Source organism: Malus domestica, chromosome 11 (assembly GCF_042453785.1).
Source record: "Malus domestica chromosome 11, GDT2T_hap1".
In the NCBI taxonomy this organism is placed as follows: domain Eukaryota; kingdom Viridiplantae; phylum Streptophyta; class Magnoliopsida; order Rosales; family Rosaceae; genus Malus; species Malus domestica.
The window spans coordinates 14,390,731-14,406,938 of record NC_091671.1 but is presented as its reverse complement, the minus strand read 5'-3'; the positions used below and the strand labels follow the sequence as shown (position 1 = coordinate 14,406,938).

General features: G+C 37.8%; 1 protein-coding gene across 1 annotated transcript; it reads right to left on the bottom strand.

The window, feature by feature from the left end:
• Positions 1-4,927: 4,927 nt before the first annotated feature.
• Positions 4,928-8,594, bottom strand: LOC103448012 (UDP-D-apiose/UDP-D-xylose synthase 2). The gene is made up of 9 exons (XM_008387247.4): positions 8,136-8,594; positions 7,920-8,012; positions 7,637-7,744; positions 6,446-6,560; positions 6,215-6,348; positions 6,024-6,125; positions 5,847-5,939; positions 5,602-5,737; positions 4,928-5,511 (listed from the first exon to the last, which is right to left on the bottom strand). Exons 1-9 carry the CDS (start codon positions 8,409-8,411, stop codon positions 5,399-5,401), a joined length of 1,170 nt encoding a protein of 389 aa, XP_008385469.1. The 5' UTR covers positions 8,412-8,594; the 3' UTR covers positions 4,928-5,398.
• Between the last annotated feature and the right edge of the window lie 7,614 nt (positions 8,595-16,208).

The following is a 16,208-nucleotide window of genomic DNA, read 5'->3' as shown; positions in this document are numbered from 1 at the left end:
AGATTGAAATCCAACAGCCCAGAATTGAACACGTGGCCAACGGTAATAATTCTAACATTTTCTTCTTCTTTTTTATATATTTTTTTGGGCAAAAATCGTGAACCGGTGATCTAGGAATTAGATGGCCCAGATGTTGTCACGTCACTAGCCGTTGGGTTTAAATTTCAAATTTTTTTTTATTGTTCGAAATACAACGGCCGAAAACGCACCACGTGGCCAAGCCCCGCACCCCTTTAGTGCATTTGAGACGATGGGCCCAGCCGTTTCTTTTCAATTGGGAACGCCCGCATGTTTTCCACGTGCCTGACACAAAAAAAAACTATAGGCTTCGATGATTTCATGTTGACGCCAGCATAACGTCAGATAGGCCGGTACATCACTCAGAACATTTTGGACCGGCCAGCATGCTGGCTTGGTGCGCAGGCTTATTTTGCTCAACCGGAGGGGTTTTACATGGTGCCAGCCTATTTTTTAGGCTTTGGACCAACCTAAAAATTTGTGTTGGAGTTGCTCTAAGTTTGGAGTCCAGACCACTAATTTCCAATGGGAATAATAGTAAGTAGACTAATTTTTCATATTAAATGCGCAAATCATTAGATAGATTGTCTTCTTATCATTGCTCTTCGGATGCCCAGACTCAAAATAACTCTCATGGCCCACCCCTTGATTTGAGACCCACCTCTGTCCCATTTTTTGACGAATAAGGATTCTTTCCACATTATTTTTGTGAGGATTCCAGGGATTCGCGTATCTTGTTCGTCTATCGTACATGGTGTATTTAAAAATTATTTTAAATTTGATTATTTAAAATTGAATACAACCAGTACTTGAGGAAAACTGACCGTATGATATATGATGAACGAACACGATTAACAGATTCTCAGGATCCTCATAAAGAGGATCCAGAATCTCGGATTCATTTTTGACCTCATCCTCCATCTTTTGGTCTTGTCTAGTGTCCCCATATAATACCTTCTCTTAAAAGTATGAATAATGAGTCCACATACGACTAAAACGATATGAGTGGGTTTTTTATTTTGGACTCGGGAAGAAGGGAATTGGTAGAGATCAAACTTGCAGCATTATGCATAAACATGATATTTATTTTTGCCACTTCCGTAAAACACCATCTACCGATATGAGTGAGTTTTTTGCGAAAAATATTGATAGTGTTGTTGGCACTCTCTAAGAAGTATCAAGCATTCCAAATAAATAAAATATAGAAATGAAAAGATACTTGACAGAAGTGCAAATCAATAACAACTCCAAAAATATAATGCTATAAATTTTTATTTTAATTTTTTTGAAGCGAATAATACTATAAGAAAAACTACTTAGGAGATCAGAGTTCTTTCAGTTCTAGCCATTTGCCTTAGTTTTGGGTGACTAATATTTTATAAGACAAATGTTGGAGGTGATTGACCAAAACAAATGTTGGTGGTGAAGTGCCATATGGACCATTAAACAATACATTTGTCTCGAACATTTGCTTCTTTAGAAGATTCACTTCTACACCCGAGTCCCGAGGTCTTAAATTCTAATCCGCCCCCCTCCAGTTTATGTGACTTCTAATCAAGGAGTTGTGGGGCCAAGAACTTCAAATCCCGTGTATTTTAAAGAAAACTAATGAAAAATGTTTGAAAGATTTGATTTTTAATAATAAGAATAAAATAAAAGGTAAAATGAATAGTATCAGGATTGACTTTTTAGTGTAAAAATATGGTTTTTTTTTGTTAAAATAAACAGTACCATGAGCTTTTCGTTAAAGTTCCCTATTTTTATGGACAAGGATTGTCTGCCCTCCCACTTCCGGTGCCCTCCCGTGCTCTCTTGTTTGTGTGGTCACGGTTAAGCCACGTCAACATTTTATATTGCTATTCAATTTTGTCTTATTATCTCTATAAAAAAACAATATAAAATGTTGACGTGGCTTAACCGTGACCACACAAAATAGGAGGGCACCGAAAGTGGGAGGGCCGACAATCCTAGTCCATTTTTTATGTCTTTCTTTGACTGCCGGTCATTTCTTTACAAAATTCACAAGCCCATTCACTTTTGTAACTATCTCGTGCCCATGTTTTGAACCGTGAAAACGAGAGGTATATATGCTGAAAATGAAGCCAATTTCTAGCTGCAAACTCTGTACAAATGCATCGGAAGATGCTAGTTGAAGGAATACGTCTATTGGTCAAAATACGTGACTCTAAAGTAAATATGTCGCTCTACTAAGTGACGAGTATATAATGAATGTATAAGGTTTACAATCATCCACCAAGGGTCATACACATGTTGAATGATAACCTTAATTTGGTTGTTTACAAATAGGTTGGCATTCGAGCCTATTTCATCCACCCAATTCATTTGTACGAGAGAGTAAATCTTCATATGTGATCTCTAGTCTAGCAACATCCATCACTAAGATCTTATTACCAAAATTTTTGTTGCACGAAATGATCGAATACTTATTTAGAATCGTGTTATCTTGTCGGCTTTGTGTTACATCCAAAGTCTAGCAAATTTTGAGTTGGACTAACATTAAACAACACACCAGAAATTAAAATAGAAAGCAAAAACCCTAATCATCTCTACAAGACAAGAAGCTGGCTCTGAATTTCCATTAGGGTAATTTAACATAGATGGAGAAAATGCACATAAAGATAGATTAACAAAAGCAAAGACATAATAATCTCATACGTTCAAGAGAACATCCTAATTCTTGCGCAAGTCTCTGAAATAGCCTTTAGGATCACGTTCGAACTCTTCCCTCTGTATGATATCATCTTTTCCAGGAGCTTTCATTGTTTTCTTCTTTCTCTCCGACTCCGAACCAGCTGATGAAACAAGTGCAGATAAACCCCATGCCAGTAGACCAATTCCAGCAGCAGCACTAGCAGCAATTGCACCTACGCTGTACGACGACTCGTTCTCACTTCCCTCCTTTTTCTTCGAGCTCTCCGAACTTTGTTTCGATTCCATATTGCAATCCTGTGAGCATGTACAGTTGGTAAAAGCTATTTAATTTCTGGAGGCATCTTGAAATATTATTTGTTATATGATATCATAACAGTTATATTAAAACAAAAATACTAATACAATTCTTCGGCAAAACCCTACAGAAAATTGAACATCCAAGAACAACTCAAAAAGGTGAAAAGATAACAAGAAACTAAATGGAAAAAAAAATAGAGAGGGGAGAGAGAGAGAGAGAGAGAGAGAGAGAGAGAGAGAGAGAGAAGAACGTAAATTAATCGCAATGGAAAGAAGATAAGTAAATTAAAGCCATACCATACCAGGATCCAGGGGGGGTTCTTCTTCAAGGTTGGCTCGTCGTGTATAGTAAGTATCAAGGTTCCTGTGAGCAAAACTCATGGTTCGTGATCAATATATAGATAAGTCACGCGCATGCTTGCAAGTCACGTGCTTTCTCTACTTCTGCAAGACGATCGAACCTCGTCAACTGAATCCAGTCAAAAGTCTCTTTCCAATGCATTTGGTTGTTAATGCACGCATGCATCTTTCGAAACTTGTAAACTGAATCAGTCAAAGCCTGTTTCCAATGAATTTGGTTGTTAATGCGCGCATGCATAATTGAATGCATGGTTGGTTTCCTCAAGGAAATAATGGCGGGTTGAATTATGGAGTAAAATTTCATGCATGATTCTTGGTAAAATGAGTTTGAAGTTATGATAGTTATCTAGCAGTATTCCAACTTGATTTTGGTCTCGTAGCTGCAGTGACTTCGCTGGGGACTAAGATTGATTGATCATTCAACACAGATTCAAACCCGTGATCATTGGCACGGTACACCACCACCAAGAAGTTATGTGTCAATAATACAATAACTTGTAAGTTTTTCTCTAAGTGACCTTGTGTCATTAGTAAGGATGTTATCATAACGTATACTCATGTCATGTAAGTTGTTCTCCTTTAGTAAGTATGTTTTAAGTTACATTGTTTGTGTTTCAATTTTATATAACTAACAAGAGTTAACATGTGGTATTAGAGCTTAAGTAATACGATTAAAATCCATAAGATATGAACATGAAATCTGCATATGCTTGTCAAAATAAAATTTGCATGCTAATGGTGGCATAGTATGATGAGGAGCCGTTCGATTGATTGGACTATTCCGATCTTCTTTGAACCTTTTCCCTTCTCTTCATGTCATATCATATGTACGGTTGCGGGTGACATAGGTTGTAGTCATGGGGCATAGGACATGCTTACTTCAGCCATGCTGTGGAGGACATGCTTTTCTTAGGCCATGAAGGTTTTTGTACACCCCATCCCATAAAACGTTATATAACATTGTCCCATTAATAAAGTTGCATCATATGTACACACTAGCAAAAAACAAGCCCCTTAAATATGACTTCTACGACGACACAGGTACACTGCCATAATGGTGCTCATACCAATAATTCAACGTCATATTGAGAGAAATTCGTTTTATTGATATGGAACATCATAGTAATAGTATACATGTATCATATAAATCATCATATTTAGAGAGTACTATTTCATTACATATAAATTTTAGAAAAATTATAAAAAAAACTAATAAAAAGAACTTGAAAATTTTAAATTTTAACGATAAGGACATAATAAAGAGTAAAGTAAATAATATCAAAATTGATTTTTTAGTATAAAAATGTAATTTTTCGTTAAAGTAAACAATACTAAAAACTTTTTGTTGAAGTTCTCAGAATTATTTTCACTCCAAATTACTTCCTGCATATCCTTTTTAATTTTTAAGTTTTTTTTATATTCTACACACCACTAACACTCAATAGAAATTATTAAAAAAATTAAAAGAACATAGGAAAAGTAATTTGAAGTTTGTGAATATAATCCCTCTAAATCTTATCACTGATATAAGTGAAATTCAACAACACAATTATAATCTTTTTAGCTGTAAAACAAAAGATTGACGATCAAAAGCAGCAGAATGTTTGAAATAAATAAATAAAATAATAATTTTACAATAAAAAGAAGAAATAAAAAGAACAAGAGATCATAAGAGGGTTATCGAAAATTAATACAACACCCTAGTACAAAACAGAGGAATGGCAAAGCAAATCCCCTGCAAAGCAACATAAACAACTTGACATGTATAATTGGTCCCCCTATAAGCATCCCCCAGCATGTTGCCGCAAAAGCTCTGGTGACAAATTACAGTAATCTAGATTATATTCTGCAGACATAATCCCCAAGCACGTATTGTTGAACCTCTACCACGAACTATTTGACTAACGATACCCGCAAGGCAAGAAAAAAATGTACTATATATTCAAAACAGACATTAAGGTACATCTGAAGATCTCTTCCGAAAGAATTTCGACGCAGCACACCTCAGCAAGGATCCTTGATTCGTCGCACCAAACAACAGCACCCTTATTTAGCTTGCAGATGATTGGGAAATGGCCTTCTTGACAGCCTCGGCATATGTCCTATGCTGATAGGTGAGGGTTGATTCAAGCAAGTCCCAGAGAGAGGTCTTTGGATTCCAACCTGTCATAGATAGCCCCATTACGTTGTTAGAATGCTGTTAAGTCACATGGGTCAATCAGATTAAAGACGAGTCAAATGAAAGATACATACCAAGCTGCTTGTTGATAATAGTCATGTCAGGTATTCTCTTGTCACTATCATCATATCCCACTCCATAGAATTCTTGAGAGCTAACATCAATGGTGGGTGTCTCCAGTTTTGGTTCGCCACTTACTTTCACATAAACCTGTAATGTATAGGAACATCAATCCTTGTATCCATGTGAATTTAATCAAAATACTGCTAATGCAACTGAATAAACTAAAAAGAAGATGGTATCAAAGACAATTATTCACCTCAGTCATCATTTCACCAAGCTGCCTAACAGTAACTTCATTGTTAGGGTTGCCAACATTGAAGATGTGACCATTGGCCCTAGCAGGATTTTCCTGAGAAAACAGATCACATTACTGAGCAACAACTTTTGCATGCTAAGTATTAATTTGAGCAAAAGATATTTTTTTTTAACTTACGATCATCAACATAACAGCTTCAATAGCATCCTTTATGTAGACAAAAGTTCTCTGAGATTGGCCACCATCTACAAGCTTGAGAGGCTCACGGCGAAGAAGATTCTGTAACCGATGAAAGCAAAGCATGATCACAACACAAATATCGAAATACCAAATAAATAGGGAATTCTACAACAATTCATCTGACATACATTACTGAAGCATGCAAGAACTCTTGGAACACCCTCACTTGGGCCGTCAATGCCAGGAATGAAATCCATCCTAGGTCCAATCCAGTTAAAGGGTCTCACAATGGTAAACTCAAGACCATTTTCCGCACCCTCAGCTGTACACAAGAAGAAATCAAGTCATAATCAGAAACCTATATTACAAATACCAATTCATCATCGACCACTTAAAAGTAGAACAAAGAGATGACTAACCATAAATCAGCCTCTCGATCAATTGCTTTGCGCATGCATAGGACCATCTCTGCTTCTCAATAGATCCAAAAATGCAAGGGGATTCATCTTCTTTAAGCACATAATAAGCAGGATCCTATGAAAACATAGAACAAGAGAAGTAAGTTTTCCGATAACAAAATGCAAACCATACAGCATCAACAAACTTCAATGCCACTTATTGCATTGATCAGTGACTCCATCTGAAAAAATTACATTACAATGTGAAAACATAGAAATGCCTCGCATCTAAAGAAAACTCAAGAGCTAAAAGGAAGGAAGAAAAGGTTAGACAATCACAACCTATATATATGACACAATACTTTTGTTTCCTAGAAAATTTATACCACTATTTTTTAATTGCTTTTACACAGAGCATTATTACTACCATTTCTTCAACCTTCTCAACACTCAAATTCTGTTCCACTAATAGCGCAGTACATTACACCTTAAAGATGCTATGAACCAAAAGCTAAAATGGAATTCCTGGACCAGACAAAAAAATCACTGGACAAAAATTTGACTGGGACATAACCATATATCCCAAAAATGTACAAACCTTGAAGACTTTACATTCTCTCACAACGACCCACCAAACAAAATGAAGCACAACACTAACACTTCAAAGACATTCGCTGAAACAAAATACTAACCATGCACTTGGATCGTGGGTTAGCCGGGCAAAGCCAGGCTTTTGATGCCATGATATCTATATAATAGGCCTGGCCCCTGCCACGCCCAGCCTTCAGACTTTCTTAGAAACACATAATCTATTGACATCAAAACAGAAAAAATAAAAACCTGTTTCTTTACTCTCAAGTCCATACCCAGTATACCCATCAAACCAGATTCTAAATTATTGTTATACATGCAACAAAATGTCAAGGTTTACTGTTGAAAATGTTCTAGATCTACAATTTACAATCTCTAACTAGCATCAGATCCCATAGTAAAACACATGTTTAAGCATTATTAGGGGATAATGCCATACCACCGACACGTAATTGCAGATCCCAAAATCAGAATAATGGAATCAAACCATTTAAATTATGCAAATGAACAACTTTATGATAAAACAAACACCAAGAAAGGCATAGATCTGAAACATGCCGAAGAAAACTAGTAAAGCAAATACATAAAAGAAAATTGAAAAGAAAGGGACAAAGGGGGTACCTGACGAAGAGGGCTATCTTTAGGAAGATAGCTTCCAATGGTTTTCCCATACACTTCACAAGTAGAAAAGTGAATCAAACGCTTGTTGTTTTCGGAGCAGTACTTCACCTAACAATAATTAATCGCAAAAGATAGCAAAATGTAAGGAAAACCCACATCAAATCTCACATCAACTTCAATCAATTCCCACCCCACCAACCCAAAATCCCAAATTTCGCAATCAAATTTCAGTATCCCAAAAACCAAGAAAACAAGAACCAAAACGCAACAGCCCAAAACCCACCACCGGCAGAGCATCGATGAAGTTGCTGTAGATGGTGTCGAGCGGACGGGTGTTGTAGTCTGCCGGAGTACAGATGGCCGCCAGATTAATCGTCTGCGAAAAACCCACAAATCCAAGCCATTCAAAAAGCAAGAAAATTATGCAAAATCAAGAAAAATACCACAAAATCAAGCAAAAAATCGCCATGAAGAACAAAATCGAAGAAATGGGTTGTACCAGATCTGCCATTTTGATGAGGCCTTCGAGGCGCGAGTCCTGCTTGATGTTGAGTCGGTGGAACTGGATACGATCGGACCAGGGGTGCGCGTTCTCGGGCTCAAGCAGGTGCTTGATCTTGTCATTGTAGACGTCCAGAGCCAGGACCTTGTGCGGCGTCTCCGACATCAGCTTCTCGCAGAGGTGGGACCCAATGAACCCTCCGGCTCCGATCATACATATCGTAATGGGCTTTATCGGGTTGCCGTCTAGATCTACTCTCGCCGATGACGCCATTCTCAATGACGACGTTTTGGGTCTGCGGGTTTGTGGGTGCGGTGAGAAAATTGCGTTGCGTGGTGCGAGGACGAGAGAGAGTTTATCGGGAAGAAGGGAAGGAGAATCTGGAGGAAGAAAATGAGAGGGCAGAACGTATATAAAGGAAGTGGGAAATGTGATTGGAAGGGACGGAGTGAAACAGTGAGCTACTCTCCTCTTTACACTCTCAGAGGCTTACTCGCTCTGTGATTGGGCCACGTGTGCGGGTGCTGGGATGAGATCTGGGGTGGGTAGCAGGGGATTGGTGATTTTATTTATTGCTGTATCTCATGATCTCATGTATGCTTAATGGTGATGGTATGTTTTTTTTGACAAGTAATGGAAATTGCCAGGGGAATTAGAGCTGGATTTTGGTTATGCCTCATGGCAATCATGCAGGGTTTGGGTTATTTAATTGCAATTAATAATGTTAATACAGGCAGATTATCTCATTGTCAAATAATCATCCAATTTTCATTCATTTTTTGCTTATAATAGCCAGGATAAATGATTTTTTTTTAATTCTATAATTTTTTTTTTGAACAAACGAGAGTACCTATACTAAAAGGATGGAGGAGTGGATAAACCTCACAATGGATTTGCCATAATATTGTGGTTCAACTTCGTCTTTGGCGAGAAATAAATCTAAGAACTCTTACTTACAAGTAAAGATAAATACCTAAGTGGCATAATATTTATTTTAAAGAAATAATAACATTCATAATACTAATGGGAGTGTCTCCATAGTATAATCCTTAAACTTAGAGACTAAAAGATGAAAGAAAATCATTGTTAATTTTGCAGTCGTTGATCTAAGCAGTAAAAATACAAAAACAAAACTAAAAAAAATTATCATAATCGTTGATCTTCCATCAATAAACAAAAGAAAAAAAATAGCGGGACCCACCACATTGAAAGTTTTACGACATTCTAACAGTCTCATTCACGTGCTTGGAATTCCACCCCCACACAAAATGAATATGGGCCCACCCCGACCCCTCTATTATAGGGACTGGAGTTGTAGCATATTAGAAGCTACGAAGTCCTTAAATATGAGGACATATGGTGATGAGGACAAGTATAGGGACAAGTATTGGAGGTGCTCTAAGATTTTTAGGACTGTAATGTGTATATAAAAGAAAGAATCAAAATACTTGACTGAAATGTTGTATATAAATAAAAGTATTTTTGGTTAATTACCAGTATAATATTGTTGACCCTAGAAACTACCAAGCCTACGTGGCGCGCAGACCGAGTAATTAATGAGCTAACTACGTCCTTCGGTGAATGCGGGGCGTGCCAACTCATCGACCGAGCTCGGCCGAGGAGTAAATTTGTTGATGTTGCGTTGGGTCGCGCTACTGACTTCTGCGTCTTGCGATTGCGGCCAAGAAAGGAACACGTCTCAGCCTCTTGGGCTCTCGAACCTGAAGACAAGGTTACTATTTTTACGAAGCTCAATATCAAATTCGGCTTTCAACGTGCCGAATGTAGTCACTTGTAACACCTCACTTCGCCGAGAAGGCTGATGAGATGACCTCGACCAACAAGGATTCAGAAATCCTTCTCGACCGAGACTTGGATAGATAATCAATCGTTCTCGCCGCAGTGCTGTTGATGCCAACGGAAGATACTGCGAGACCGACTGATTCTACGGTGACAGAGCTATCTATGCCGACTTAAGATATCACCGGTTGCTTCCACAGTGCTGTTGATGCCAACGGAAGATGTGTCAGCGAAAAAAGGAAAAAGAAAAATCACAAGTTGTGAGAATTTGCGCAGGGCAATTTTGTATTGATTTGCAGGGGCTTTTCCTGATGCACAACGTCCCCTATTTATAGTACTGATCCTTGAGTCCGAGTTTAAATCCTACTCGGACTAGGTTTCCCTCTCCGGATCACCTCGACCAGTCCTATATTTACTAGGACTATGAATCTAGTCCTTAGCTAAGCTAGATTCGTTTTCTGGATATCCGATCCCGTCGAGACTCCTCATTGCACTAGGACTTGTCCTAACCGCTCTAGGTTTGGACTCCCACGGGTTGACCGATCCATGGCCCTTTTGCCGCCCGGCCTCCTGGGCCGAGAGTGATCCTACCCTCGGCCCAAACTATTATTTTGGGCCCAAACTATTATTTTGGGCCCAAACAAATATGTAATTAAAATTTGAGAGTTTTACAGTTTTGAATAGATCATTTAATTTCTCATTACTTCACTAAACCTTGAACATTGGAATATATTCAAAGACCCCAATGAGAAAATGAAATGGAGAGCAAGATTGTGAACAAAATTACTTAAACACCCTCACTCACATCATCCACTAGTGAGTTATGAGCTGTCGCCCTTCCAATGCTTACGTGGGTTTGAAATTATAGGAAACCACTTCCTCACGCTATTAATTCCCACGCGCTTCGCTACCCTGCTCTCAATCTCTCTGTATCCCTTTACCACCTTTCTTTTTCGCAATCTCCATTTTCCTTTCATGCGACAAGAAAATTTGTTCCAGGTTGTACCAATCTTGTCACTTAATATCGGTGCTCTTTTTTTACCATTTAGTAGTACGAACTAATGATTTTCTCTTCATTTGTAAGTGAGAGATTTTAGATTCGGTTATCATTAAATGAGAATTTAAATCACATTATTATTAACCTATTGTGGGACTAAGCGCACCCTCCTCTTTAATGTAGATAATATCGTTTGTTTAGAAATTTAAGAAAAATATTGGTGCTCTTTGATTATTTATCAATAATACATGTTCCACGACTTTGAAGAAAAATCCAAGACAACTTTATGCCGGATGAATTTGTATTCGACATTGATTTGGCCATATGGTTTTCGTTGTCATTTTGGGTCGGCTTGATTTGGTTGCTGTTCCACAAAAATTGAGACTGAATATCTTGGTTAGGTGGTCATATGGATGGCAACGGATCAGTTTGGGGATGGAAATGCTATATCCATTCCCATAACCACGAAAACTAACTATATCGATAAACGCAAATTAACCATCGGGTATTATCCATAACCATACCCACCGGATAACAGATTTCCCATCGTTAACGGTTATATTCATATTCGTTAATACAAAAAATATATTCGCCCAATTGACGTATGATAATTTAGTAAATATTAATTTTGTTATTAAATTTTGATGTATAAAATGATTTAATTAATGGATCTTGTGGAACATAAAAATTAAAGCTAAACCTTGATAATGTTGGTTGATCTTTGATATCTCGCATAAATACTATTAAATTCTCATAGATTTTGATTCATATCAAAACTTTTGAACTTTGCCACAAAATGTAACTCTGTTAGGACCTAAATTTACACCATCGGCCCGTGCATTAAAGCCGTTGAGTGAGCATAGCTTCCAACCGTCGGATAAAAAAGTGAAGATCATTTTTGTTAATGTTAAAGGATAATATTAAGGTTTTTATCATAATAATTATCTTAATGTGAATTATCTTGGCTTCTTCTTAAACCAGATAAATGTGATGCAAATAATATCTCTCGCCTACAATTCAAATTAATTAGAGATATTCGGCATACGGCAGTGCATCTACTACTGGATTAATTTCATGCAATTAATCTATGCATGGGATGAAGGTGAAATTATGAGATGGTGATGTGATGTGATTGAGATGATTATATATAGATAAAAAAAGGAGTAGGTTTCAATCTATGTATGGGATGAAGGTGAAATTGTGAGATGGTGATGTGATGTGATTGAGATGATTATATATAGATAAAAAAATGAGTAGGTTTCAGCCTATGTACATGATGGGAAGAACAAATTAGCTGAAGATACTGACGTGGTAATTTTTTGACCATTGATCATGTGATAATGGGATAAAGCCATTATTATTTGGTCAGATGTGGTGTATTTAAATATTAAAGATTTGTGGTGTACGGAGACTCAAGGATTACTGGTAGTCATGATACATCAGAAGACTAAGAGATTATTTTCTAGTAGTCGTGATGTCACATCCCGGCTCGGGCTCCCACCACATCTAGGGCTCAACTCCACCGTAGCATGATATTGTCCGTTTTGAGCCCCGACCACACCCTTATGGTTTTGTTTTTGAAAACTCACACGAGAACTTCCTAGTGGGTCACCCATCATGGGATTGCTCTCGCACGAACTCGCTTAACTTAAGAGTTCTGACGGAACCCGAAGCCAGTGAGCTCCCAAAAAGCCTCGTGCTAGGTAGAGATGAGAATATACATATAAGGCTTACAGGATCCACTCCCTTGGGTGATGTGGGATGTTACAATCCACCTCTTTTAGGGGCCCGATGACCTCGTCGACACTTCCGGCCAGGGATTGGATATAATACCAATTATCACATCTCGGCCCGGGCCTCCACCACATCCCGGGCTCGACTCCACTATAGCACGATATTGTCCGTTTTGGGCCCCGACCATGCCCTCAAGGTTTTGTTTTTGGGAACTCACACGAGAAATTCCCAGTGGGTCACCCATCATGGGATTGCTCTCGCGTGAACTCGCTTAACTGCGAAGTTCCAACGGAACCAGAAGCCAGTGAGCTCCCAAAAGGTCTCATGCTAGGTAGAGATGAGAATATACATATAAGGCTTACAAGATACACTTCCCTGGGCGATGTGGGATGTTACACGTGACACATCAGGAAATTCAGAAATTTACGGCTTATACTATAAGCGAGATCAGCATTATAAATACAGAGGCAGTGACAACGAAAAAATCCCCTCCAATTTAACACACAAACTGCCCTGCGTAAACTCTCACTTTATGCGAAACCTCTTAACAACCTTGAGATTTTTATTTTCTTTTTCCGCCTACACATATTTAGTTTGGATAAGCAGCACTATGAAGGCAACTAATGACATCTTCAGTTTGGATAAACATCACTGTTGCCGTAGAATCAGCCGACTGCAGTATACCTTCAGTTTGGATAAACAACACTGTGTTGAGGCCGACTGGTTATCTATCCAAGTCTCGATATAGAAGGATTTTCGGATCCTTATTGGCAGAGGTCATCTCATTAGCCTTCTCGATGAAGTGAGGTGTTACAGGTTACTACCTTTGGCACATTGAAAGCCGAATTTGATATTGAATTTCGTAGAACTAGCAACCTTGTCTTCAGGCTCTAGAACCTGAAGGCCGAGAAGTGTTCATTCTGAGGCCACAATCGCAAAATCAAGAAGTCAGCAGCGCGCCCAACGCCACATCAACACATTTTACTCTCCGACGAAGTTCGGTCGACGAGTTGGCACGCCCTGCACACAAACGAATGACGTAGTTAGCTTTTTAATTACTCGGACTGCGCACCACGTATGCTTGGTAGTTTTTAGGGTCAACAAACTCACACAATGCAATTTTTGTATTATCAAGGTAAGGGATTCGATGAATAATGAATGCAATTTTTGTATTCTCAAAGTAATGGATTCGATGAATAATGAATATACATATAATTATATATTATTCGATTCAGATTCCGGTACGGATGTGGATTGGGGACCCCTATAACTATATCCAATATCATAACCGAATAATATTCACGGTTTTCCCCATACCCAAAATATACCCAAATTTTTATACCCAAATCAAATCCATTCGGACGGTTATCTAGGGTTAGAATTGCCATCCCTAGGCGGTCATTGAAAAAGAAAAGAAGAAAGGTCATTTGTCCTTCGAAAGCATTTGGGCCATGGTGTATTCAGTGACTGCTTAGAGACAGCTTAATTTTCTCAACCATTTGGCTACACAAGCCGAAGCTTAAGAAAACTGGGTGTAAATGTTTGGATCCAATATTACACTAACAACACTATGCAATCGAGGCCGTTGAATAAATGGGGTTTTAGGCGTCAATAGCTGTAACAATTAAGTGATTTTTAATAACTTATTCATAATATTATCATTGGTTTTAACATGATGATATCTTGGAGTTTTTATTATAAATATTTTTATAGCAACAAAAACAAGGCTGATAGACACTCTTTTCTCCAACACAATTACGATAGGGGGATGAATGATGGGCTCTTTTGGGACATTTGCTGCATTTGAGGTATATGGGCAGCTGATTGTTTTGATTAAAAATCTAGGAGTCATGGCATATGAGGAATTAAGGATAAGAAGATGGTGTCCAACTGGAGGAAAATAGCCACGTGTGTTGTCTTTCATTAATGTCATGCATGCATGGGATACAGAGGAGATGAGGGATATGATAATATTGAAACGGATAAAGTTAGCGAGACCAAAGTTGCAAATAATGGAAAAAACTCATTCAACTTAACAAACAACTCAACGGTTCACGTGAAGCCTTTGCTCTAAGCGAAAGCTTCTCACACCTCTGACAAAATACTAATTACCCCAACCTTTCCTCAACACACCTTTAGTTTACATTGACATCAGTGCTTCTGGTTGATTGATTATCTATCTAAGTCTCAGCCGATGATGAGTCTTGATTTTACTGTCGAAAGAGGTCACTTCATTAACTTCCCAACAGAATGAGAAGTTCTATGATCATTATTCCCAGGTGCATTTCAGAGTTCGATATTCAGACGGTTGAACAACATTCACCATAAAGACACTCATCACCTTTAAGTATCTTTGTCCGTACAGCTTGATTCGACGCACTTATATTTTCACAAATATAGTCGAACCTGGTGCAAAAGGTCTTAAACTTAATAGTGAATTGAATAACCTTGTCTTCATGTTCTAGTCACTTAGTGTAGAAGTTAGCTCCAACACTACACTGCCACATCCATTTTACTCGACTAACTGAGTTGGGTTGTTAGTTGCAATGCCTGCATCAACAAGAAGGACGTAGGAAGCTCAGTAGTTACTTGACTTGTGTGCCATGTAGCCATTGTAATTTTTAGGGTCAACATCTTGTTATACTTTCTCGTATGTCATCTTCATTTTCTAATATTAGTTGATGGATCGAACCACCTAATTTTTAGGTAACGATTTAAAAATATTTTATGTAACAAATTTATTAAATTAATAATTATTTAACTATCAATTGACATTGCTAATTTCAACATTAAGTTAGAAACATTGTTTGTCTATCTATTCAATAATCGTTAAATAACTAAATCATTTCAAATTGGCTAAATAGCCAAAATGATCTCTAAGATTTGCATAACTCATCACTTTGGTTCATAACATTTCAAATCAATAAAAGTGGTCCTTTAGATTGTCCATTATCCATCATTTTGGTCATTCCGTTAAAAACTCCGTTAAGTGTCTCGGAGCTCTTGGCCAGAAGTTTAGGCAATTTTCAAAGCTTTGTAACTCAATCGTTTCTTAACCAAATTCAACCCATAATATATCAAAATGAAGATAGGAAAGTGTAGAATAAGATTATATCTATTGGAAAGCCCAATGGCTGCCAGATATAGCCATAAAATAGCCTCAAAGTTGACTGGTTCAAGGGAAAACTGGAAAACTCGCCGGAAACTGGGTACTTTAAACATTCATAACTTCTTCAACACTCAACGAAATTAAGCGATTCAAAAACCAAAATCATACTTCTCGATGAGACGAAGATAATGGTACCTATTTAGATGGCTAAATCGCCGTGGTTTGACCGAAAAAGGCTCGAAAGTGTCTAACTTGAGACCAAAATAACCACTTTCGAGCAGTTTTCCGGCCAAACCACGGCGATTTAGCTGTCGAAAAAGGTACCATTCTCTTTTTCTCATCGATAAGTATGATTTTCATTTTTGAATCACTTGATTTCGTTGAGTATTGAAGAAGTTATGAATGTTTAAAGTTTACCCAGTTTACGGCG